The sequence below is a fragment of the Phascolarctos cinereus genome, unplaced genomic scaffold, assembly GCF_003287225.1.
Source record: "Phascolarctos cinereus isolate Bilbo 61053 unplaced genomic scaffold, phaCin_HiC Scaffold_4;HRSCAF=312, whole genome shotgun sequence".
NCBI classification, from domain to species: Eukaryota; Metazoa; Chordata; class Mammalia; order Diprotodontia; family Phascolarctidae; genus Phascolarctos; species Phascolarctos cinereus.
The window spans coordinates 436,923,922-436,951,140 of NW_027555847.1; the positions used below are offsets into that span (position 1 = coordinate 436,923,922).

The 27,219-nt window shown below is 35.1% G+C and overlaps 1 protein-coding gene across 1 annotated transcript in view; it reads left to right on the forward strand.

Annotated features, from left to right (window-relative positions):
• The window catches only part of LOC110214697 (cadherin-6), a 165,916-nt gene that overhangs the window by 124,887 nt on the left and 13,810 nt on the right, over window positions 1-27,219 (forward strand). Inside the window, exons 4-11 of the mRNA XM_020995730.2 lie at window positions 2,360-2,479; window positions 4,490-4,657; window positions 6,436-6,623; window positions 8,403-8,656; window positions 17,974-18,110; window positions 21,610-21,731; window positions 25,393-25,510; window positions 25,596-25,847. Coding sequence (XP_020851389.1) covers window positions 2,360-2,479; window positions 4,490-4,657; window positions 6,436-6,623; window positions 8,403-8,656; window positions 17,974-18,110; window positions 21,610-21,731; window positions 25,393-25,510; window positions 25,596-25,847 — 1,359 coding nt within the window. The remainder of the gene's footprint in view (window positions 1-2,359; window positions 2,480-4,489; window positions 4,658-6,435; window positions 6,624-8,402; window positions 8,657-17,973; window positions 18,111-21,609; window positions 21,732-25,392; window positions 25,511-25,595; window positions 25,848-27,219) is intronic.

Below are 27,219 nucleotides of genomic sequence, written 5' to 3' on the forward strand. Positions count from 1 at the left end.
CTAAGTCTTGGTCCAATGTGCAAGAGTATTGTCCTTGACTTATCTGCCATGAATCATGGAAGAGAATGCTTCCTGTAATGCATTAGAAGAATGGAGTTGAGTAAAGGAGATAGACAATGAAAGGAAGAGGTTCCTGATCCTCTTTCATACCGGAATTGAAAACTCTTCTCCCCTCCTTGCTTCCTGATATTCCTCTGAGTCTGGGACACAGGAGCTTTCCCACTCTCTGCAAAATACATCTATCACCTTCTCCTGATTATCCCACTCACACTCAGTCTTCAGCACCCCAAAAGGACAATAGGGAAAGGGCATCCCACAGCTCTCAAGATCAGAACGATTGCTAATGGAAAACAAAATCCCAAAAGTACATTGATAGACTGGGCCATTACATAAATAAATATCTGTTTTTGAAATAAAACCGAAGAAGGCTTTTTAAAAATGCATGATATATAAATGATAATCAGAGGGAATGTTGTTCAGTGATCAAGGAGGTTAAGAGAAAGTCACAACACTTGACATGTTACATTAATATTTTGTTCATGATTCTCACTACCAATGTGAAATCTAATACCTAGGGATTTCTTTCTTCTAAATTAGGGGAAGGTAAAAAGGAAAGTTAAATTAAGAAAAACTCTGCTATAACTGCAAACCTTATCAAGAGACCTCCTTTGTGATGCCACTAGAATCAAAGCAACTTGTATGTTTGCTTTGTAGTTTCATTAAAATTTACAGCCCCATTTTAGAATGTTGAAATAATAAAAAGAAAGCTCTTTATAGCCTTTATGGAAGTGAGATCATAAATCCTATAGTCTACTTATGCAGATCTACCAGGCTTGAAACAATTCAGTTCACGAAAATAGTGTGTAACTTAGCAGAATTTTAGCTATGATAGGTTTCATTATCTCCATTTTTTTCTCTGGGAAACAGAATTCATGAGCAAAATAATTGCAATATGAATGAAAACTTTTTGGAGAGAAGGTAATTCAGGAAATAACATCCCCTCATGATTGGATTAAAGAGCAATAACAATGAGTGTCAGACTAATGAAAATTATTATCTTTATTTTTGTTATTAACATCCTATGAAATACATTAAAGGGCCATAAATGAGTAGGTGTAAGTAGAGAAAGAAAGTGGTTCTCACCAATTAAAAAAAAAGATTGATCAAAGAATAACATTTATTAGGGTAATCAAAAGTTACTCTCAGAAACTAAGTTCATTTCAGCCTACTTTTTTCCTTTTTTTTTTTTGTTTTTGGCTAGGCAATGGGGTTAAGTGACTTGCCCAGGGTCACACAGCTAGTGAGTGTCATGTGTTTGAGTCCACATTTGAATTCAGGTCCTCCTGACTCCAGGGCCGGTGCTCTATCCACTGCGCCACCTAGCTGCCCTCATTTCATCCTAAACAGGCATAAAAACATTATGAATTTACTTCTCCCCTTTGTACCCTGAAGGGCAGTAGTAGTGTACCCAAGGGTGACTCATTAGAAGTTTGTGAATAATCCATGAATGTAAACTATTCTCGAACCTAATTATATATGTAGCTCATAACACACTTCTTGAGACAGTGGGTTTTATATTTTTTACTAGCAACTGAATAAAGTTGTTCTCCCTTTATTTAATCAAAAACTACTTCTTTTCATGGGTCAAGCTATGCCTCCTAGTCTTAGTGTCCCATATCTTAGTGAGCAAGTTGATATTCTTCCTCATCTGTATCTTTCTCAGTTTGACAGATTTTGACATATATTGTTTGAATCCTCATATTTACTAAATCTTAGAATGTTAAAGTTGGAAGGTACACTTGAGGTCATCCAGTCCAATTTTACAGAAAAGGAATGTTAATTGACTTGCCTGAGGCTATATAGCGATTTAGCACTTCTTCCCACCAATTTCCTTGTATTGAAAGTGTATACATTTTTTATTGTTGTTTCCCCAAAATGGAATGTAAACTCCTTGAGGTCAGGGACCATTTCATTTTTTCCTCTGTATCTGCAGTGCCTGGTACATTGTAGGAACTTAATATTTGTTTGCTGAATAACAGAATTGGTGATAGACTAATATCTAATCCCCAGTACAGTTCTCTTTCATTATATCATCCTTGTTGAGACACAGAGAAGTACAAATATTTTAAATTTACATTCTTAAGGAAACTGTACCATCCCTCTGTTTATCTAAATTGCCATTCCCCAAACATTTCCTAGCTGTTAGTAATTCGTACTTTACTTACTGCACACTAAATTATGACATAGTGTGGTTGTGTTCAAGGATGAGATTTTGCTTTCACTTGATGTGTGTCTAGCTTTTAAAAATGTAATATCCTATCTCTTAAATGAACATAAATTCATTTTTCTTTCATTCCAGGCACTTTTGTTGTTCAAGTCACTGCAACTGATGCTGACGATCCCACCTATGGGAACAGTGCTAAAGTAGTCTACAGTATTCTCCAAGGACAACCCTACTTTTCAGTTGAATCTGAGACAGGTTAGAAGTTCTTACCATTCAATCCCTTACAATATAACTAATTTAAATAACATGTTAAACCAATCTAGTATATGTTATATAAAAAACAAAGTGCTTACATCTTCCTCAAAATAAAACAAATGTGCAAATGTGATACCTGAATTATTTTAATCAAAAAAGCAAAGTGTAATAAATGTAATTAAAATGTTATGTATAAACCCTCTTCCAACCATTTCAAAATAAAAATTACACGTAATTTTAGTTATTTGTTTATGATGGAATGGGACTGAAAGCCAAGACTTTCCCTGTGGATCAAAGGAAATAGAAGAATTCTCCCTTTGAACATTCATTTTTTTAGCATTTTTACCAAATTTAACAAACTGTCTTATGATAGCTAGATTCTTAAATGGAAATTATTTTAAATATATTATTTCTGAGTTTGGTGAGTTTAAGTAACTTATGCAAAGTCACACAGTATCAGAGATAGGATTCCAACTGAACTCTTCCTGACTTTAAATCTAGCACTACTGCCACTGTTCCAGACTGGATATGACCTTCAAGAAAGTTCAATAGAAAACCAGAAGGGTGAGGTGACAATGGGATAAAAAACCCAATGATTATTTAGCTTATGTCTAAATAGTTGAAGGATCAAATTATGGCAAACAGCTGTTTACCTCTCCTAAAGCCAATATCAAAAAAAAAAGTTTGAACTCTGAAGTAAAGGGTCCATTTAAAAAAAAAAAAAAGAAGGGTTATGGTAAGAAATACTTGTGGGGCAACTGGGTGGCTCAATGAATAAAGTTCTAGCCTCAGAGTCGGAATACCTAAGTTCAAATCTTGCCTCAGACACTTGACACTTACTAGCTGTGTGACCCTGGGCAAGTCACTTAACCCCCAATGCCTAAGCCAAAAAAAAAAAAGAAACAAAGAAAGAAAGTAATAGTTGCGTTGCTACAACATATTACCAAGGAAAAATAAATCATATTCCCTGGTGATCTTTGATAGAGTGTTAACAATGTGAGATAATACTCCTCTCAGAGGACAAGCTGACTTTTTAAAATCTTTCCAAACTAAATTTTCTATGATTCTCTGATAATAATACATCCCTCCACTACTGAGAGCCCAGCCTCTAATCATCTATAGGAAAATTTTAAATATTCTAACATTCTAATGACAATAGTAATGATGAACATGGTGGTGGTTCGCATTTACACAGGTCTTAACAGTTTTCAAAGGTAGGTAGTGTAAGTTTTATTTACCTCCAATTTATAGATCTCCAGTTCAGAATGCTGATGGAGTTGACTTACCTATCTGTTAACGAAGATAGAAGTGACAGAAATGGCACTCAAACTCAGGTCTTCTACCCACAATTTAGTGATTTTTTTTCACAACTTTGAGGAAAATGTTGCCATTTTTTTCCCAGCTTTGATTCGGGAAATCCTAAAAAGTATGTTCATTATATTAGGCATTAAGAGACAGCATTGTGTAATGAATAGCGTTCTAGAGTAGGAGCCAGGATGACCTTGATTCAAATCTTCTTTAAATACTACTCAGTTGTGACCCTGAGAAAATAATTTAACCTGTCTTCTGGGCTTTGATTTCCCTATCTGTAAAATAGAATTTATAATAGAACTTGCCTCACAAAGGTGTGAGGATCTAAGGAGATAATGCCTGTAAAGGACTTTGCAAACCTGAAGAAGCACTATGTGATGCTAGGTAGTATAAGACACATTTAACTGTCAGCCAATTAAATGAGAAAATGGTGTAAGTCAGGAGAAAAAATTAAAGGATTTAATAAGATCAATGTAATATGTGACCTTGCTTAAGATAAGTGTCATATATTATTTCTGGATGTCATATCCTAGCATCCTAAAATGCCACATGGAATTTATCATAATTTGATGACCTGAATTGTGACACAATATTTTTACTAGCCGTAGGTAATAATTATATAGTGATGAATCTTTTGATGCATTTTAGAAATCAATAGTGTCTACATGTCTCCCCATTTCTGAATTCTAATATTTGCAGGCATCATCAAAACAGCATTGCTCAACATGGACCGAGAAAACCGAGAGCAGTATCACGTGGTTATTCAAGCTAAGGACATGGGAGGCCAGATGGGAGGCTTATCTGGGACCACCACAGTGAATATCACCCTCACTGACGTGAATGACAATCCTCCACGTTTTCCTCAGAGTATGGATACTTGACAGATTAAAGTTCTTGTAAAGCCCTGTTATAAACTGTGTGCCATGGAACTGATTTTTCATTTCAGTTATTATATAAGGAGCCCAATGCTTACTGTCACTGAAAAGATTTAAGTGTGTTGTCCACACTTAAGTAGATGGTGATGACTTTTGTTTCTGATATTTTATATTATATAATATATGTTATGTAGTATTAATAATTATATAATTATATGTAACATAATTGCACATTATATAACATTATAATTCTATAATAGTGTTTGTATTAGTGTTTTATGTTAGGTGATGATTAGCATTAGAGACGAACAGTGTAACTAGTCATTTAAGAGAAACATCTTTGTTTTTATCTTCCTCATCAAACAGACTCTACTACAGGCAAAAATCTGTGACTTCAGAATATATGTACAAATATACTACTGACCACTAAGGAATTTTTTATTTATGTTTTATGGATTTTAGCCAATTATAGAATTTTATTTAATCCTCACAATGTCTTCAGGCAAGGATATATTATGATTTTTAGCTTTCTAATAGTAGTAGCTGGACCATGAATAAAAAAAATTGTATCCTTGTTTTACTCTGTCACTTATTAGCTACATAAACTTGGACAAGTCACTTTCCTTCTCTGGGCCTCAGTTTCCTTCTTGGAAAGAAGATCATCTCAGACATTCTTCATAGCTTTAACTTTTTTTTATTCTATAATTTTCACATAGGTGTAGCTGGATTTTAGTCTATGTATCATAATTTTTTTTCTATTCTGTGACTGATTTGAGTGGTGACATTGGAAATTAGAAAGTGGTTTCTTCTTTTAAGAAAAAAATTTTCTCTACCCATGAACTTCTGATAAAATTATTGTGTCCTATACACATACATGTGTACAGGATGTCCCAAAAGTCTTAGTGCTATTTTAGCTATTAAAGTTTATGCATATGTGTGTATGAATACATACATATATACTTTATCTTCACATACACAGTAAGGATTTTGTATTATTAAAAGTTAGACAAACATCAAGTGAGAAATTTTACTCTTATATACAACTATATAAGTATGTACATATTTGTACATATGCATATTATACCTCCACATAAACATTCATAGATTTTGTAGTAGTCTCAAAGTATTGAATTTATATTGAATTTTATTTTCTATCTCTTTAAATGAAATGATTTAGTAATTCAAAGGCTTTTGTTTCCCTGAGTGTTCCATTCTAAGCAGTCCTAATACCTGCAGTCAGAATCTACTGAAGCTACTCTCTGGACAAGAAAAATACTCAGTCTTTTAGAAAGGTTCATTTCAAATTTCGGTACATTTTTCTTAATAGTCATGAAAGTACAGGTTTATAGGTGAAGGGAACCCAGATTACTGTTCTGAGAATAAATGACATTTCTAGAGCACTTCAAAGTCTGCAGAATACTTTACATTCTTTACTACTTTTGAGCCTCACAACAACTCTGTGTGTATTTACTGTGGCTGTCCAGCTGTTATCATTCCCCATTTTAGAGATGAGAAAAGGAGGCTCCAAGAGGTTTCAGTGACTTGTCCAGGGCCATGGAGTCAGTAAATTGCAGAGACAGAATTCATAGCTAAGGTTTTTCTTTTTCAAATCCTTCCCTCTTTCCATTATATATTGATTCTTACCACTTTACCCCCAATTTAATTTAACAAGAATTATTATGCATCTATTTTGCATGAGGCACCCTATTTGGCACAACCTTCAAAGAACTTATGTTCATTTCATGTTATCTCTCTTTCTATCTCTTTTAGGCACTTACCAGTTTAAAACTCCTGAGTCAGCCCCTCCAGGTACACCAATTGGCAGAATCAAAGCAATTGATGCTGATGTTGGTGAAAATGCAGAAATTGCATACAGCATCACTGATGGAGAGGGTTTAGACATGTTTGATGTCATCACTGACCAGGAAACACAGGAAGGAATTATCACTGTCAAAAAGGTGAGATTTTGTTCAGCTGCCTTTCTCTCTTTTCAAAGTTGGTGAAACTATGCTATAATGGTTCTCTGTATTACAGGTATATTACATAATGATCTTTTTATAAATGATTACTGTCTGTTTTCATTGGTGGCTGCTGAACATTGGCAATAAACCTCTTTTAACATACATTGAAACCTCTTTAGTTTAGGAGCCCTGAATAAACATCTGGCCTTAGGCAGGCATGATGTACCCAGGGTATTAAGAACAAATTCATCAGGATCATAAAAATAAATAACACATTATTAGTCTGGAGTTGCAATAGCCTATAAAATATGTTTCACCACAGAATACTTCTAAAAATCTTTTGGTCACCAAATATGGCCAAGGCACTTATGTGTGTATAGGCACTTACATCCATCACAGTACTGCCAGTTGAACATAAAGATGCACTTCTGTTATTTTGTATCACATTTTCCCATTATCTGTTTTTTTGGTGACTTAGCCCAAAGAATGATAGAAATAAGTTACACATGCAGTACAAAGAGTGTGATGTAGATTTTAAGGCAGGTTGTAAACTGAGGCTGGAAAATCACTGCTCTCTGATTTTGTGATTTGTTCAATATGGCTTTCTTTTATTGGTAATGACTTAAAGTCTTTTCTGCTTTTTGTAAGTTTGCCATCCTGCCTCAGAAATATCAGTGCTCTTGGCTTCAAGTAACATGAATTTCGAGCTCTGCAGCTTTGAATTACATGTTCCATTATCTGAAAACACACTAAAACATGTTTTGATTCTTCTCAGACCAGCATTTTACACCATAACACGATTAGTAAACCCATTAGTGAACATTAATGTTCTTTAGTCTCTAGTACCTTATACCTTATCAGATGCAAACTGGAATTTTATCTAGTAGACTGAATGATTTTCAGTAAAGGATTAAGTAATTGAGCTCATGATGAGGCTTGTCTCTTTTTGCCAATCTTTCCATTCTAAAGAAGTCAATATAGATTATGAATTTTTTTTGTTTTTTTTTTTAAATCATGAAACAGTTACTTGTCCTAAGCAATTTGTACAACTACTGTCATTACTGTCTTTGTTTAATGAGGGGACTGGGGAGGAGGGGGAGGAGAGTGTCCTGCAGTACTCCTTAGAATATCATTCAGAACGTTTCATCTCACTACCTGATAAAATTTTGTATCTTCTGTGTCTGTGCAGTGGAACTGAGAATCAACCAGGGATTCTGCCTCTAATTCTCAGGCATTTAACCTTCCTAGGCCTTGGTTTCTTCATCCAAAAATGAGGAAGGTGGGCTGAATGGCCTCTGAGATCCCCTTCAGTTCTAGATCTGCGGTTTTTGGACCCTGTAGGGGAGCAGCACATAGCTGGCAGCCCACATGCCCAGGGTGGTTCATGAGCAGGTTACAGTCTGCCTTTTCATTACCAGTAAAAACTGTGCCTGTCTTTGAGTATATGTTCATGCATTTCCCTTCCCACCTAGGATACAGCATCAATCTCTCCCTGCTTAGGAGATGGCCTTTAGGAACTACCCTAATCCCAGACACTGAAAGGAAAGGGGTTACCATCTTGACACACTACATTTATAAGGAAAAATTTTATTTGATGTTACCAATAGGGAGAGAATAGGGGCAAGGGGAAATCACCTGACACAGTTAACCCCATTAATTTTTAAAGCTTCCTATTTGTCGTGTTACTTATGTTACTTTTTAAGCAAATTATATAGAAACCAAATTATGTTTCTTGTTATTGGGTGGCTGCAATACAAATGTCAATTTTCTTCCAAGGCTTTGGACTTTGAAAAGAAAAAACTGTATACCCTCAAAGTGGAAGCTTCCAATCCACGTGTGGAGCCCCGTTTCCTCTACTTGGGCCCATTTAAAGATACAGCCACAGTTAGGATCATGGTGGAAGACGTCGATGAACCTCCTGTGTTTGGCAAACTAGCCTATGTTCTACAAATAAGAGAAGATGCTCAGATAAACAGTACAATAGGCTCAGTGTCAGCCCAGGACCCTGATGCTGCCAAGAATCCTGTCAAGTAAGCAGAATACTGTTATATTGTCTTTCTGTGATCGATCTCTCTTTATCCCCAAATCTGCCCACATTTTATTTCAGTACACCTTCTGTTCACAGGCTGAGAACAATAACAACAACAACAGAAGGCATAGTATCTGTGTATAGTGCTGGGGAAAGAAAGAGTGCTGATTTAAAATTTGCCATACAAGAAAATGAACCTGATATTTCTTGTACCTTGCTTTTTCCCTGTTCAAAAATTATGCTCCAATGGAAGCTATATTAATACTTTCAAACAGGCCAGTACATGAGAGTGCTGGAATCACAGACTAACAGAGCTAAAATGAAGCTTGAGAAAGCTGAGAATCTTCACCTTTTGGCAGTGGTCAGAATGATATAATGATTGAACCAAATTCTCAGGGTCTAAGTAACTTCCTGGAATTGTGCTAAGTAATTTGGAGGGCTAAAGTAATAGAGGTAAGATGCAATGGATCCATGTAAAGCATTTTTAGTATCCAAAAGTAAAGCATGTTTTAGTATCCAAAAGATACTCTGTGCTCTAAAAATATCTTACTTAAGAGAGAGCCTAACCTTAAAGGGAAAATAAAATTGATTATGCAAAATGCCAAGATAGTATATTTAAACACGTTGAGTTATACCAGTCTTACACATAAAGGGCAGTCATTAAGATCCAAGATCAAAGGTTCAAACCACACTTCAAAGTACAATTATGGTTATAGTAGCATTGTTGAGAATTCCTTGTATTTTTGTGGCACATTAAAATTTTAAAAGCTGTTTTAACAAATACTGATTAAGCACCTGCTACATGCAAAGTACTGTACTAAGTATTGGGGATACAAGACAAAACAAATTAAAAACAACTACAGTTCCTGCCCTCAAGACAGATTAGCATGCTTGCCGTCTCACTTGAAAGTAGAAATGGGACTTCTGTTGCTTTTTCATTTTTCTCTAGGAAACTAACCTTAAGCTTTTCAGGATTACAGAGTATTACTTCCTGCCATCCTTCCCCTTTCTCTACCCCCCCCAACCCTTAAGCCTTAAATTACTGCTGCCCAAGAGAGAAAGGGATCAGTAGCAGATGTGTCCTAGGCTAAGAAAGTATAAGCAGAAAATCAGTGTATATACCTATAAAGTCTGGTGCCCATGGCAAAGTAATCCAAATATACCACATCATTCCTAATAAATAGATAAGATCAAATTCGGACTTAACTAGCAGTATTACATATGATCATTTCCCAATTTATTGATTTCTCATTTATCAGTCAGTATCATAGTAACAGAGAAATAGTCTTTTAGTTGTCCAAGTTTTTGTCAATATGAAGTAAGTTTTTATATCTATGCTTTTATTTGTCTCAAAAATGCCATTTCTACCTCCTGCATTGTCCCACAAAGAAATAAGCAGCTGACCAAATCTGATCTGCTGAAAGCCAATTATGAGGATTTTTTTCCAGAAACCTTCCCTTGGTGCAATGGAATACATCAACATTGATTGTCTCTAATTTGTCCTGCATGTAGCTTGTTTGTACATAGTTGTCTTCATGTTGTCTACCACTTCAGTCTGTTCACTCCATAGGAGCAGGGATTGTCTTTTGCCTTTCTTTGTATCCAAACTGGCACTTAGCACAGTTCCTGGCACATAGTAGTTGCTTAATAAATGTTTATTGACTAACTGACCAATTTATATTGCATTGAAATATTTGCTAGGGCAAGATTGGTAAGGAAAGTCATGCCAATATTGATATTTATGCTAATTCCTCTCAAAATATTTGTTGTTATGTCACGTAGGTATAACCTCACTAAAAGAGAATGCTTTTATATCAAAAATTTTAACTGAAACCCCCAATGAACTTCCATGAGAGAATCTTCTAAAGAGCACCTTTATAAAAATGTACTACAGAATATTCACACAAATACTCATCCTCTTCCTCACCCACAAATTATCCTGGCTGCTCATGGTATCAGATGAGAAGCTGCTGAAACTTGGGAAGTAATACAATACAAGACATACATAGGCTATACTTGGCAGGAATATCTATCTGCCAGAGCCTCGAGTGGCTTGGTTGCCAAATTTAGTAGTGGTAGAGTATGTAATTAATCTGCCTGAATGGATTAGTAGCTATCTTAATGAACATAAAATGGTGAAGGGTAAGGAGGAGAGACAGAGAGAGAAAGAGAAAAAGAAAGAGAGGGAAAGGGAAGGAGAGGACATGTTATTGCATAGTTATGTGTGTAAATATTACATAGGTACATATATGAGTATATATGTATTATTTCATACTTTGGGTTTATCAATAATTTTAAAATTCTCCACTGGAAAAATGTTTTTTGAGGGAAGACAACAGCTAGACAGTTTTGGTATTTCAAAACTGATTCCTTTCTTTCTCTTTAAGATCAAGAACCCCCCTGGACCTCTTTACTAACATTTTGGGTCTGAGAATCATAGGTCTTGGAGCTGGGGATGACCTCTAATACAACCTCCTCATTTTATGCATTATGCTTAGCGTATAAAACCTGAGGCTGGGGATAGAGAAGGCCAATAATAAATAAGGAAGAGTGATATCGTATTTGTGTACAAGCTATTAAATATAATGACCAAAGAATCTTGACCATGTCATTTTTTGTGGAGCAAGGAAATATTTTTAGATATCTATTAACATATGTTACTGAATTTATAAATATCTATTGTCCCTTTCATTTATTGCAAAGTGAAGTTATCTTTATGCTCAAATAAAATAAAAAATAATATATTAAGTTTGATACTGTCATACTTGCTTTTAGTAAGTTTTAATCCATAAATGGAATCAATGCCAATTTAATCAGATCTGAGCTAATCATTTTAAATAATAAAAAATAAAATACCAGTAAAAAGAGAATGCAATTCCAATCCAGTTCAATAAAAATATCATTCAAGGACTTGGCTAATTTAATGTCTCTTTCACAGGTCATTCATTAATGATAAAAAATAAATCCCATCAAGAAAAATATTAGCATTTATAACAAAGTGAGCAGTGAATTGTGATAGCTAAACTATTCTAACAGGAGAGTTTGGTTATATTTTCAAACTAAAGCTGTGAGTGGTGAGCAGTTCTCCAATAAAAATAAAAATTCATTTTCTTATCAGGCAATTATACGGAAGTAAGGTCATCATTGAGCACTCATGATAGTTTCATGTGAAGGAAAAATAAGTAATTGAGTAACTTTACCCTAATCTCATATCTATCTAGACCATTATTTTAAAATATCTTCTGTTATTTAAGTTTTAGGAATCCATCCAAAATAATGTAACCTCAAAAAACGATTATTAAATGTCTATTGTGTGCAGAACAATAAAATGCTGGGGAAAATATAAAGGATAAATAAGACATAGTCCCGGTGCTCAAAAGGCTTCCATTCTAGAAACTGGAGATGGCTTGTACAAACCTAAATATAACATAATTCAGAATGTGCTAAGTGCCTGAATGAAGCATGAAGTTCCATGAGATAGATGAGGGAGAAATCAGCATAGACCTCAGGAAGAAAGGGATATTTAATATGAGAAGATAGGTCATGATGGAAAAAAGGATGTTCTAGAAACAGAAACAGTGAGTAAAAATATGGAAGCGCATAAGAATGGAAGTTGTTTTGGTCCATTCCACTCTGGCTGCTCTGTAGAATACAGAAGGGGAAAGATTAGGCAATAAGGCTAGAAAGGTAGACTGGAGCTAGACTACAGTAGACCTCAATGTCAAGTTTTGATCTTGATATCATCACATTTCCTATATGCTGCTTCTTTTTTCTTTTCTTTTTTTTTTAATTTTCAGTTAACGGAACAAAATAAGTATTTCCATGGACAGTTCCAGAAGACAGTTTTTATACACTCAAATATATGTTTTCCTTCTAAATAACAATCATGATCAAAATGTTGCCATATTACTGTCTTCAAATTCCAGCAACATCTCACTTACCTAGGGATTTCCAGGAATATAAAATACTTAGAAAGCAGCCAAGAACATAGAAGTGGAAAAGGTGTGAGTGACTTTTGAGAAAACAAAGTAACTGTTAGAAAACCAATTCATTAAAGCCATATATCAGTTCATAGTATTTTGAATCTGGAGCAGGGATTAGGCAAAGATAACTAGTCTGCTCATTTCCTTTAATACTTTTCATTTCCTTTAAAACCTAGAGACACAGGTTAAGTGACTTGTTCAAGAGTCTGGGTCTTATGATTTCTAGTCCAAGACTTTTTTTTCCAAAATATATTTCCCATAATTATATAAGTAGGAGATACTTTTTAGGCCCTCACTATGAACCTATTTATTCTTGTTTTATACACAATACTCATAAACATGTCATCTGGCTTCTAAACTCATGGCAGATTAAAAGCAGAAAATTAAACAATTGTAAAGGGGTAGCTAGAGGCTGATGCAACGACCTTAACCCGCTGCCATCAAGGAAGATAAAAAATTGTAAAAAGCAGACAAAGAACTCATAAAGCATAGCCATCTGGGACCATCAATATAGAAGCAAATAGACTTAGATTCTACTATTAATATGTACTGAAGGTATTAATCAGCAGTATACCATAATTCGTGTATTCATAATTCATTCCCTCAAACTCAACATGTCTTAAAATGGAACTCATGATTTTTACTCAAAACCTAACTGTCCCCTTCATACTGACCTATTGCCCTAGGTGGTATTATCATTCTCATAGTCACTAAATCTTGGTCCCTTTACCATGGCCTATCAATTCTTCCTTTGTAATATGACATTCCATATTTCAAGTCCCCTTACCAACACTCTTTTTGAGCACTTATTTCCTTAAAGCATGGACCATGTTAAATTCTTTTTTACTGGTTCCCTGACTATATACCTATATACATACATACATACATACGTGTGTGTGTGTGTGTGTGTGTGTGTGTGTGCGCGTGTGTGTATGTATTCTCTCCCCACTATGATCAATCTTCCTTCTCACTGGCAGAGTAATTTTCTTCTAATACTATCTAAACCACATCACTCCTTTAACTCAAAAACACCTTCAGTAACTCCTACTATGTACAGGATAAAGGCTAAGGTCATTAAATAAGTATTCAAGGACCCCCACCATACAATGCCAATCTATTTCTCTAATTACCTCTCACTACTCCCTAACATGAACTGCTTGATGTAGTAGGGGAAAAGAGCTGGATTTAGAATTAGAAAAATTGGGTTCAAATTCTTCTTTTGATGATTACTGGTTAATGACCTTGGGCAAGAGACTAAACTTCTCCTAGTCTCCATATCTTCATCTATAAAATGATTAATAATATTACTACTATATAGCAGCTATGGTTGTGAAGAAGGTATTTTTCAAATCTTAAAATGCTAAACCAATGTGAATTGTTGTTATTATTAATCTACTACAAGCCTCAGAGTTAACTTATTGTCTCCTGACAGTTCCTCTGTTCCTACCTCAGTACCTTTATCCCTTCCATTTCTCCCTACCTCAAATACCCTTCTCTACTTACATAATCTTTGCCTTCCTTCAATGTACAGCTCAAATGCAGTCTCCGCCATAAAACCTTTCTTGACACCACATGACGATTTTACTATGTGTTTTTTAGTTCGCTTCATATATCTATATAAATTTAAATGGTATATATATATAGATGTTTCATATAAATTTATGAATACACATGTATATATAAAATCAAACTTGCAGGCTATAAAACAAATTCACACAAATCACCAGTATTTTTATATTATATCAATAAAAACCAAGATAGAAAGAATGGAAAGGAAAGGAAAAGATAGGAAGAATGATTCCCTTTAAAATTACCATAGAACTTATAAAATACTTGGAAGCCTATGATTCTATATACATATAGTCTTCAGAGTCTATACATATGCATATATACATATATATATGAACTATATAAATGTAACTATAAATAACTATTCACAGAGTAGTTGGAAATAATTGGAAAAATTAGTAATTACTCATGGATGGAATAAAACAATATCATAAAAATGATAATACTACTTAAATTCGTTTACTAATTCAAAGCCATACTAATCAAACTACCAAAGAATTACTGTGTAGAACTAGAAAAAAATAATAAGAAAATTCATATGAAAGGAAAAAAACAGTCAAGAATCTCAAGAGAAAAAAAAAAGAAAAAAGGAAAAAAATAACCTCAAGAGAAATAATGAAAATAAATGGGAACAAAGGGAGTCCAGCAGAACCAGATCTCAAATTATACTACATCATGATAATTGTTAAAACAGTTTGGTATTTGTTTAAAAAATAGAAATCTACTAGAGGAACAGATTAGAAAGGAAGGAAAGAAACAAGCATTTATTAAGCACCTATATGACAGACACTGTGCAAAGAGCTTTACAAATATCATATCATTTGTATTCACAACAACCCTGGGAAGAAGGTGCTATTATTATCCCTGTTTTTAAGATGAGGAAAGTGAGATAGAGGTAAAGTGAATTTCCCAGGGTCACATAGCTAATAAGTGTCTGAGGCCGGATTTGAACTTCGGTCTCTCTGAATCCTGACCCATTGTATCTCCTAGCACACAAAATACAGACGCATATGTATCTAATACCCAAGTATTCAATAAACACAAAAACCTTCATTATTTAACAAAAATCACTGGAAAAATTGAACAGTAGTATAAAAGAAATTTGATTTAGATCAGTACTTTATGTTTCATAGAAAGATAGGCTCAGTGGATCCATCTCCTAGATATAAAAGTTCTCATCATTAACAAAGTAGAGAAATGTGGGAAGAAATTACCTATCAGACCTGCAGATGGGAGAAAAGTTCATGGTCAAACAGGAATGGAGAGGATCACAGAAGATAAAGTGGATAATTTCAATTATGTCAAATTTAAATGGTTTTGCATAAACAAATCCAATTAAACTAGACTTAAGAGGGAAATAATTAACTTGGAAAAAAATCTTTGTAGAAGGTTTCTCTATTATTAAGATATGTCCAAGATATATAAGGATCTGATTCCAATTTATAAGAAAAAGAGTGATTCCTCAGTTGATAAATGATCTGAAAACAGTTTTCAAGGGGAGAAATCTAGCCTATCTATACTCATGAAAAAGGCCCCAAATTACTGTTAATTAGAGAAATACACATTAAAGCAATTCTGAGTTTCCTTTCCCCCATGCCCATCAGAGTGACAAAGATGACAAAAAAGAAAAATGATAAACTTGGGATGAGTTGTAGGAAAATAAGGACAATGTACGTTTATATTGATGGGCCTGTGAATGGGTATAACTCATTTGAAATTTACATAAAGAGTTTGTAAACAGTGCATGCATGTCCTTTCACCCAGCTTTACCACTACTATGTCTATACCCAAAAGAGATCAAGGAGGAAAAGGTCCTCCTTTATGTATAATAATATTTATAGCAGCTCTTTTTGTGGTGGCAAAAAAAAAAAAGGAAATTGTGGGATGCCCATCAAATGATGAACAGCTGAATAAATTGTAGTATATGAATGTGATAGAAAACTATTGGGCTATAAAAAACAGGTAAAGAAATGATTTCAAAAAGATATAGGAAGACTTATATGAACTGATAAAGAGGGAAGTAGAACCAGAAGAACAATTTTTACTATAACATAATTATCATAAAAATGAACATTTTGAGGACTTTCACAAACTGATGAAGAATGAAATGAGCAGAATCAAGAGAACTATTTATACAATAGCAGCAATGTTGAAAACAAGCATTTTTGAAAGCTGTAAGATCAATAGAGTAACCATTTGTGATTCCAAAGGACCAATGATGAAACATGCTATGTATTACAGAGAAGTGATGTATTTAGGGTGCAAAATTTATATATACACACACATATATACATATGTGGGTATGAATGTGTATATATGTACATACATACATACATATATATATATATATATACAGATTTGTATGTGGCCATTGAGAGCATTTGTTTTCCTTGACTATGCATATTTGTTATAAGAAAATTTTTAATGGAATGGGAAGTGGCAGGGAGTGAAAAAGAGATTGCTGTTAATTTTTTTTAATAGACAATTGGGTGCTACTACAAATGTGAACTGTCATGTGCTTTCAGATGATGTCACAGCATTATTGGTTTAATTTCACTGCTTTACTTTGTTACAAGAGAACTTTCACAAAGTGGGCATAAAGTGTAAATATTTGTAATGTCAAATTATTGAAAAAAAGTATCAATAATTTTTTTTAAAAATCAGCCTGAAGAAAAAATACGTGACAGCTATTTTCAAGTATCTCAAAGGTCATTACATAAAAGAGAGATTAAATTTATTTTGCTTGGTCTCAAAGAGCAAAATTGGAGGGGGGGGGGGAGAGGAAGAATTGTGGAAATTAAATGAAATTAATTTGGGTATGGTAAAGGAAAAACTATATAGAACTAGCCAAAGTTCAATGTTCTGCCTCCAGAGGTAATCGAGACCTAGGCTAACTCTCCATGTTTAAGTCTTCCTGACTCCATCCTCCTTGGAGAGCTTCAAAGGCTGGAGATCCACTTGTCATGAATGCTATAGAAGATTCTTGCTCAGATGCCTGTTAAATTAGATGGCTTATAAGGACCCTTTCATCTTTGAGATTCCATAATCTTTTTGGGTAAAGACTTTGTCTTATAGTGCTCTATAATCTCAGGGCCTAGCAAACAATGTAAGTGCTGAATATTTTAAAAACCAGTTTATGATTACTCAATGATCCCCCAGTGGTGCCAAATGAATGTTATTATTCTAGAATATTTGATAATGCTTGTTAATCAAAATTCCATAGGCTGTGCCACATAGAAATTAATTATTAAAATATTAGTTTTCTTAAAATAGATTATGGGAAAAGTCTTATTAACTATAATAGACAAATGTTTAAAAGATATATTGTATGTGAAAGACAATTCAGTGACTTTCAACCCCATGACATTTAATATTGTCAAGGTATTAGAAGTTCAGGTAGAACAAAGTTCTGTGTTTTGGAATCACCACAACAGAAATGCTGTTCTTTCATCCAAGTTCAAGATAGTACAATTATTAAAAGGTCTCCTTCCAAATTTCATACAAAAAGACAAGTCATTGAAAATCCCCCAAGTTATTTGAATTATAGAGTTCATCTAAATCTATACTTTAACATGTCATTAGAAAGTGATGTTTAGAAAAATACTAGAAAGTAGTTTGGAGCACTCCTCTTAATGTGCATCTATACACTCTGGAATAGGAACCAACAATAAAATAATAACTCTGCTAAGTATCATGTGGTAATTTTAAGATATATTAGAACAGCAGTTAAGAGAAAATCATTTCTAAATTCTGCTCTCCATTTCAGGTATTCTGTAGATCGACACACTGATATGGACAGAATATTCAACATTGATTCTGGAAATGGTTCCATTTTTACTTCTAAACTTCTCGACCGAGAAACATTGCTGTGGCACAACATTACTGTCATAGCAACAGAGATCAGTAAGTCAGATCAAAATACTACAGGTGCCTCTCATTTCAGGAAGAGTCTTCTGACTAAGGGCTTGTGAAGAACAGTTGAAAGTTGTCACGTATAGGGATGATCCTACTTAATAACTCTTGAGGAAAAGAAGCACCATGAAAGATAGTCTGTAATGATTTTCTTCCTAGAGCATTTAGCTGCTTATACATGGAGAGGTAACCCAGAACTTTCAGTGGGAAGAAAACAAAGTTCTGTGCTTTGGAATCACCAAAATAGAAATATCTTTCTCTCCTCTGATTTACTTGATGTACCTACTAAGATGTTATAGATAGGACTAGAAAGTAGATTCTCACATTTTCATGTTATATATTTGATGTGCACAAATATACATATATATATTCATATCTTATTAGCTTAAGATATTAATCATTCATGTCTTCAGCTACTTCAAAACTTCAAAAGATATAGTATTTCATCAGTATGGGTACTCATTTTACCTATATAGAATAAAATCCTCACATACCATAGTAGGAAGAGGTGGGAAAGGAAAGAACAGCATTTATTAAGCACCTACTATATACCAGGCACTATGCTAAATGCTTTACAAATTTCCTATTTGATCCTCACAACAAACCTGGGACGTGGTACTATTATCATCCTCATTTTATAGTTGAGGAAACTAAGACAGATGTTAAGTGATTTGTCCATTGTCACACAGCTAGTGCCTGAGGCCAAATTTGAATTCAAACCTTCCAGCTCCAAGCCCAGCACTCTTATCTACCAGTATTCTTAAGTTCCTATAGCCAAAAACTTCATCACATGAGGACCAGCATCCTTTTATTATGGTTCTCCACAGTTCACAAGGTTATTCATCCTTAAGCTACCAAACCACAGCTCTTTGCTAGTCCCCTACTCACCCCCTGTCCTGATAGGGCTTTCCAAGCCTTGGGCTATGTTTGACTGCTCTTCTGTGATCATAGGTTCCCTCCATGCCATGATTCAGCATTGCCTCAGTAGGAAATTATAATCATATTCTCCAATGGATCCGAGATCTCATCAATGTGGATATTCCAACAATATAGATTACAATTCAGCTATACCCACACATTCTGTGGAACTGTTTGTCTATGTCCTCCCCAACCTGTGCAATGTGCTGAGTTTCCTTTATCAGTTTTTCTTGATACTGTGAATAGACCACATAGAACACAGAGGCTGTCAAATGATCATCTCTTGCTCTCACTGCAAGAACCAGTCTTTGTTCTTCATTATTCATATATTTCACAGTTTCCTAGTCTTTGGTAACAATGAAACAAAGAGTAGAAAATCATATATATGAGTGCATGCATATACACATATATCATATGTATATATATATATATATATATATATATATATGTACATATATATTCACATACACACATCTATATTTCTTACATATGGATACCCTATAATATCATTATTTCTCTTCTTGGGAGCCCATCTTGCAGGCTTCTGTCTTTTAAATAAATTCAGTATTAAGGAGATAATTATTTCAACTGTCCATGTCAAGTATGGGATGAAAACCATCAGAAACCAATCAGAAAAACCATTGCTAATAAGTAACAATGACAGATTTCATGAAATGTGATCCAAAGCCGAAGCTGCAGAGAGAGCCCTTTAAATAAGATTGATTAGCAAAATGCCAATTACATAATATAGCTTAATGTAAGGAGCAATGAGTGACAGTGATGAGAGTCTATAAAAGTAAAGCTTTTTTTTTCATTATTAGTATTATTATTATTATTACTCTTCTTTTTAGGAAAGAAAGTTTTTTTTAATAGTCAAAGTTTTTTCCTCCATGTCACTTAGATGCCTCATTTAAAATACCCACCCCATGCAGACAACTCTGAGTTTTTCCTCCACTGTAACAATGGATAACAAGTTCTGAGAGGTCCTGATAAGCAGGAAATATTTCAAATATGGATCCAGTGGTGTGTCATCTGAGAACCATAGTGTCTAGATTTGGAAAGGTCCATCACCAGACTGTCTTAAGGGGACATATTTTTGAGTTATGGCAACTTTCTGTGAGCATCTACCAAGCCTAGAAAGATCATGAGGAATCTGCAATTAGGTAGACATCAATTCAAATCTCACCTTAAAGTGCTGTATAAATGCTGAGGAGAAGGATGATGATGATGACGACGATGATGATGATGATGATGATGATGATGATGATGATGATGCGTTAGCAGGGGGTCACAGTTTCACTGAATCCAAACTAATAGAAATCATAGATCCTTGAAGTAATGAAGTATGAAATTCACTTAGTTTCAGTTTCCACTCTGTGAACTTATCCAGAGAGCCATAAAATGTTAAACTCGGAATGGATTTTACCACTCATGTATTCTACAGATGAGGAAACTGAGTCCCCAGGAGATTTAGTGATACCAATTCATCAACAAATACTTCTTGAATACCTAATATGGGCCAGGCTTGATACTAGGTGCTGGGGATACAAATTTACATGACTATTTAGTAACAAGAAACAGAACTAAAATTCAGATTTCCTGGTTCCTAGACCATTCCCTTTCTACTAAACCATTCCAAATTATTTTTAACACTTTAAATATCAAGGATTGTTTTCTACATTAACAACTAATAAGATTTATATGAACAGTTTATACATACAATGATTAAGAAATGTTAAAAATTCATCTGGAAAAATAAAAAGGAATTTGAAAGCAAGAGGGATTATAAAAGTCATCAGGTAAAATCCCCAGAATTTACAGAAGAAACTGAATGGCCAAGAAGTTACATAGCTAGTTAGTGATAGATGTAGAACAGACCCATTTCTTCTGTCTTCTAGTTCAATATGTCTTTCATGACATAACACGATAATTGATCTTCCAGGATTGTCAAAGGAATTTGTATACCTTAGGTTTTTCAGTCATTACTTTTGTTATGTCTTTATTCAGTTTAAGCATTTTACAATCCACCAGCCCAGGGGTTGGGAAATTGTGGCCTCAAGGCCACATGTGGCCCTCTAGGCTCTCAAGTGCAGCCCTTTGACTGAATCCAAACTTCACAGAACAAATCTCCTTAATAAAAGGATTTGTTCTGTAAAACTTTGACTCAGTCAAAAGGCCACACCCAAGGACCTAGAAGAGGCCTTGAGAACGCAGGTCCATCCCTGGACCAGCCTTTTTAATGCCTTCCACATAGCTTTCTCATTCTACTTCCCAGATTTTACTTATATTCTATTCACCTGCTTTTTTTCTAGCTTCTGTTGCTTCACTTCTTTACAGACTCATCTTCTCTGAAAAGCCATTCCTGGATAATTTACTCTACCTTCTGTCTACTTTTTACTGATCATAGACTGACATTATTATCACTTCGTTATTTTGTTTTCTAATTTCACTTAATGTATGTCTCAAAGAAGGCTCCTCTATATTTTAAATTAATTAGCTAATTATTGTTGCCTATATTAAATGAATTATCAGTCTGGTAAACCAAACCTCTTCCTTTTGTGATATTTTACAGACAATCCGAAACAAAGTAGCCGTGTACCTTTATTTATCAAAGTTCTGGATGTCAATGACAATGCCCCAGAGTTTGCTGAATTCTATGAAACTTTCGTATGTGAAAAAGCAAAAGCAGAACAGGTGAGTATAGTGAATTAATAAGGTACAGTCAAACCTCATTAATTCAAAATTTGCAATAAATCAGCTTGGGTTGGGTTTGAAATTCTTTACGCTGTCTCTGCTTAGGAAATTAATGCTGTAATTAAAAATCTAGGGGAAAAGTTTAGCCTACTTGAAACTTCACATTCATTATATAGGAAGGATCCTGCTAGATACACATCAGTTGTATTAGTTGTAGTTCATTTGAATCACTATATAGTTTTGAATTTAAAAATAGAATTCCTTTTGCAGGATCCTATAACTCAGACTTTTCAGGTATAGTACCTAAAGGGTGCCTCCAAAACCTCTACTTATACTAGTGAGCTAGGTCCTCAGAGGGTAGAGGAATATTCTTACCCTCAGGGTTCTAGGAGTAACCCTGAGGGATTGAGGGTGGTTTTCTAGTACTTTCATTTACAAGCACCCTATTGAGTGTCTTCTTCCCTCAACAACATTTGACTAGTTGATATCGCCCCCAATATCAATTAAGTAATTGAGATCAATTGGCAGAAGTACATTTACTGAGAAGATATAACTAAATAGACTAGATACAGACTAAAGTATTTACTAAACATAGACTAAGGTATAACAACTTCCCTTAGATTGTTGGCACACTTTCCCCTCTTCAGTTGCTGAGGAGAGTAGATTCAAACTTAATGTAGCTGGTATAAAACATCCTTCCCCAAATCAAGGGAAGGCAGGTAGTGGATACTTCTTGACTCTGGGAGCCCTTTTCTTCCTTCATGGAATTCCCACCAAGTTCACATCTTGGTGTAGCATAGCCATACCCTTGATGTCACACCCTTGTTCAATTGGACAGGATCTTTGCAGGCATGTTTTAAGGTCATTCCTTTGAGGTGGCTCCTTACTGAACTCCACTGCTGCGGCTAGCCACAGACTCTACTACAAATTCCCATGCCTTAACCTCTGATGGTTCTTCTAAACTTTCAAAGTTTATAAGACCATAACCTTGTCTGTTCCACACATACACATTCATCTAAAATCAGGAAAGAACAAAAACAAGGGCACCATGAACACATGATGGCCACGTTTCAGAATGAGTCTAATGCTCCTTCCCCACTAAGAGTTTTATATCAGGTAGTGAGTGCTCACTGCAAGGGAGGAAAACAAGAGATCATCAAACATTTTGTATGCCTACTTAGTTCCACACTGGTGACCATTTAAGAGCCTTTTCATCACCATGCAGGAAGCTAAAAGGAAACAGTCAAAGGAAGAGTGTTCTAATGTGAGGGGAAAGGCACCTCCATTTTACATTCTTGAAAGCAGGTTCACCAAGCCTTCATGTGCATTTGAACCAGATAGGAAATATTTTGCATGCTTTAACACGGAGGTATCAAACAGAGGGGCAACCTTCCCAAATGCTGCCCAGCAAGGTTAATATCACTGGGAAATATTTAACACAATTTTTTTTTAAATAAAGCATGGACAATGTTAAGATGTAGTTTTCTAAGTCTATATGTAGGCCTTAGGGATTCCTGCTTATGGTTTAATGGCTTCTCTTTCTATTTGAGTTTGATATTATTGTTCTAAGGAATGAGCCCTCATTGACCAGTCCCCTGACAATAGTCTTTCCCCCATTAAACATTTGCTACCCTCAGCATATGGTTGGGGTGCATTTTAAACACATTGTCTATTTGGCAAAAATCCACAGTCCAAGATCCTGGTTAGTTTTCTCGTGAGGTTCAACATTACCATTTCTGAATGCCTTTGCCAATGCTTTATACAAAAAAGTCTTAGGAAGAAAATCAGGATGGCATAGTTCATAATCAAATCTGCAAATTTTCATATCCATGGTAATACCACTTAAGGTGTTTTGTAGTTAGCTGGTATCACTTGACAAATTTCTCACAAGTGCTTGCAAAAGGCTTCTACCAATCCAAAAAGGAAGGAAGGGAGGGAGGGAGGAAAAGAAAGAAAGAAAGAGAGAGAGGAGGAGAGAGAGAGAGAGGAGAGAGAGAGAGGAGAGAGAGAGAGAGAGAGAGAAAGAAAGAAGAAAGAAAGAAGAAAGAAAGAAAGAAAGAAAGAAAGAAAGAAAGAAGAAAGAAAGAAAGAAGGGAGGGGGGGAGGGAGGAGAGAGAGAGAGAAAGAGAGAGAGAGAAAGAAAGAAAGAAAGCAAGAAAGAAAGAAAGAAAGAAAGAAAGAAAAAGAAGAAGAAAGAAAGAAAGAAGAAAGGAGGGAGGGAGGGAGAGAGAGAGAAGAGAGAGAGAGAGAGAGAGAAAGAAGAGAGAAGGAAGAAAAAGAAAGAAAGAAAGAAAGAAAGAAAGAAAGAAAGAAAGAAAGAAAGAAAGAAAGAAAGAAAGAAAGAAAGAAAAAGAAAGAGAGAGAGAAAGAAAGAAGAGAGAAGGAAGGAAGGAAGGAAGGAAGGAAGGAAGGAAGGAAGGAAGGAAGGAAGGAAGGAAGGAAGGAAGGAAGGAAGGAAGGAGTCCCTATCAAGGCTCCCAAAGCACATGGAGTTCTCCTGTAGGGATTAGGAACCTGGGGTCAACTTGAAGTCACCCAGTGATCCTGAAGTGAAAAAGCAAACTATCCAGTTGAAAAATATTCTGAGTTCCTTGATGCATAAGGCCATCTGAGAGTCCAGACAAAACTTCTAGGTATCTCTTTTCTATACAGGCCATACTGATATTTTTCCCAGAGATCCTTGTACCCTAGACAACCCTTGAAGTCCCAAGCAAATGTTCTAATGGCTTATTCTTTCAGGGGAAATCTAAGTGAGTCCTGAGGTCAAGTTTTAGGGTTCCACTTAAAAAGTTATACAGTCATACATAAACATCATTGAGCTATGACTCAGTAACCCCCAAAGAGATCTTAATGTCCCATAACAGAGTTAATATTCTAATAATAGAATATTATTTATTTATTTATAATATTTAATATTCTAATAATAGGATTCTGGGTCCTAGTTTGTGAAATAAAATCCCTCCTATGGAAGATGATTCTGACCATTCCAGAGGAATCCTGGGATGTTACCAGTTCCATTAAACAATTTGTCTTCCTTCCAGGCTGCTCCTACCGGTCCTTCTTAGATTACAGCAAGATCTTCTTTCTTTTCCTATAAACCCTGAGCAGCTGCTATAGTCAACCCTGCTACCCCAGGGAGCTATATCATTGATCTCTGAAAGTGATGGGAGGGGCTTGACTGGTATTCAGACTGCCCTTCCCTCATCAATTCAAATTAGTGAAATTTCATAAGATTCCTTATGAAATATGTTCTTACTGCCAGTGTAAAAAATGATGTCAAATTGTGTCAAAATCAGACCTAATTGTGCTAAATCATGCAAGGCAGGGTTACATGTAGAGAGGGGAAGGATCTGGTCAGGCTCCTCTCCTTGTGCTTGAGATTTGATTGCTAAAGCAAGCTGCTGAACAGACTTTTCCCTGTCTTGGCAAACGGCCTCAGTTCTAGCAGGTAGTGAAATAATATAGTTTGATAGATCAAAATGATAATGTTTTATGGCTTTTTTTTATACCCAAGGATTTTCCAATCACCCAGTCCTTTGAATGCAACAGATTCCCCATCAGTCTTTTAAATCCCATCATTAATCTCAGCAGTTCAGTGCAAATGGAGATGTCATGCCATCCCAGTCAGAAAAGCAATACAGCAACTTTATTTCAATTGTAGCTGATCCAGACCCTGAGTGCTGTTGACAAGGATGACCCTTACAATGGGCACCAATTTTCCTTCTCCTTGGCTCCTGAAGCTGCTGGCAGTTCGAACTTCACTATTCATGACAACAAAGGTAAATTAATACAAATGACATTCCAAAGGTTGTCCTCTTATCCTTACTCAGTTTAATAATATTTTATGCTGCTTTCTGGTTTCAGACAACACAGCAGGAATCTTGACTCGGAAAAATGGCTACAATAGACATGAAATGAGTACCTACCTCCTGCCTGTGGTGATCTCTGACAATGACTACCCAATTCAGAGCAGCACAGGGACTGTGACCATCCGTGTCTGTGCATGCGATCATCACGGCAACATGCAGTCCTGCAATGCAGAGGCACTTATTCATCCAACTGGACTAAGTACTGGTGCTCTGATTGCCATCCTCTTGTGCATCATTATACTTCTAGGTAAACTGCTTCTCTGCGGGCCCTCTATCATAGTGCTTAGGGGAACATATGGTTATTATGAAACATTAGCTTTTGACCACCTGCCTCATTAAAACTTATACATCCTAAGATAGGTGAGTGGAGTCATGGATAATGGAACCTCAATGATGAACTAGTTTTGTTTGACTGACTTTGGGAGCTAAAGATAAGAAATGTGTGATAGCAGTATATTTCTTCCAAAAACAAATTTTTATATGAGTGGGTATGAACTGGTGATTTGGAGCCTTCTGGTTTCATTTCTGGATTTAACAAGATACTTTGGTATAGTGTAAAGAGAAATGGACTTGGGGACAGAGAGTCTGGATTCAAGTCACAGCTCAATCTACTGTGTAATTTTGGCAGGCCCCTTAACCTTTATGAGCCCAAGTTTTCTCATCTGTAAAATGGTGATTGTAATACCTGTAGCTATCTACCTGAAAAGGTTTTTGTGAAGATCAGAGTATTTCATAACCATTAAACAGTTATATATAAATATAAGGAACTATTGTTGATATTTAACTTGGTTAAGCAAAAAAAAGTTACTTTTATGTATATATGTGTATACATGCATTATATATACATATATTACATTATATTTATCTGAATAAAATAATATATTATTGTAAAGAAAGAGATAAAATATTTAATTTGACCTCCACAAAATCCCTCCCCATTGAGGCATGGAAGTGACTCTGGGTTCTCAAAGACTTGGACAACAGAATATAGAACATATGACATATGTAAGTTCCTCTGTTCAGCTTTTAAAGCTCTTCACAACCTGGCCCCGACTTATCTTTTAGTCTCATTGGATACTACTGTCCTTCCCCACCTTAAGATCCAGCTAAATGGGCCTTTTCTTTCTTCCTTACTCATAACACACCATCTCCCATCTCTTTGTCTTTATACTGGCTGTGCCACATTACTAGAATTCACCTCTTTCTGCCCCAGAGTTCCTCACTTCCTCAAATACCAGCTTATACTGAAAAAGCCTTTTGTGATCTCCCAACTTACAGTGGCCTCCTTCCCATAATACTTTGTAAATAATATCTTTATAAACCATTCCTTCTCTCTATAAGTAGATGGAGTTTTGTGGCTGTTTCCACACCAGGAATTCTTTAAATTGATGAAATTAGTGTATGATAATAAATAGAACAAAAAATAAGTAAATAAAATCATTTTTAAAAATTAAGGAAAATCTTTTTTTTAACTTTTTTTTACTTTTTTTCCTTCTACCTTCTTCTCCTTGCCTTTCATCCTGCCCTTTTTTTCTGTATTTAACGTGCCACCTAAGAACCTTGACAATACTATCTCTACGTTTCAAAATTGTGTGTTCCCGACATAGTTTGTATTAGTC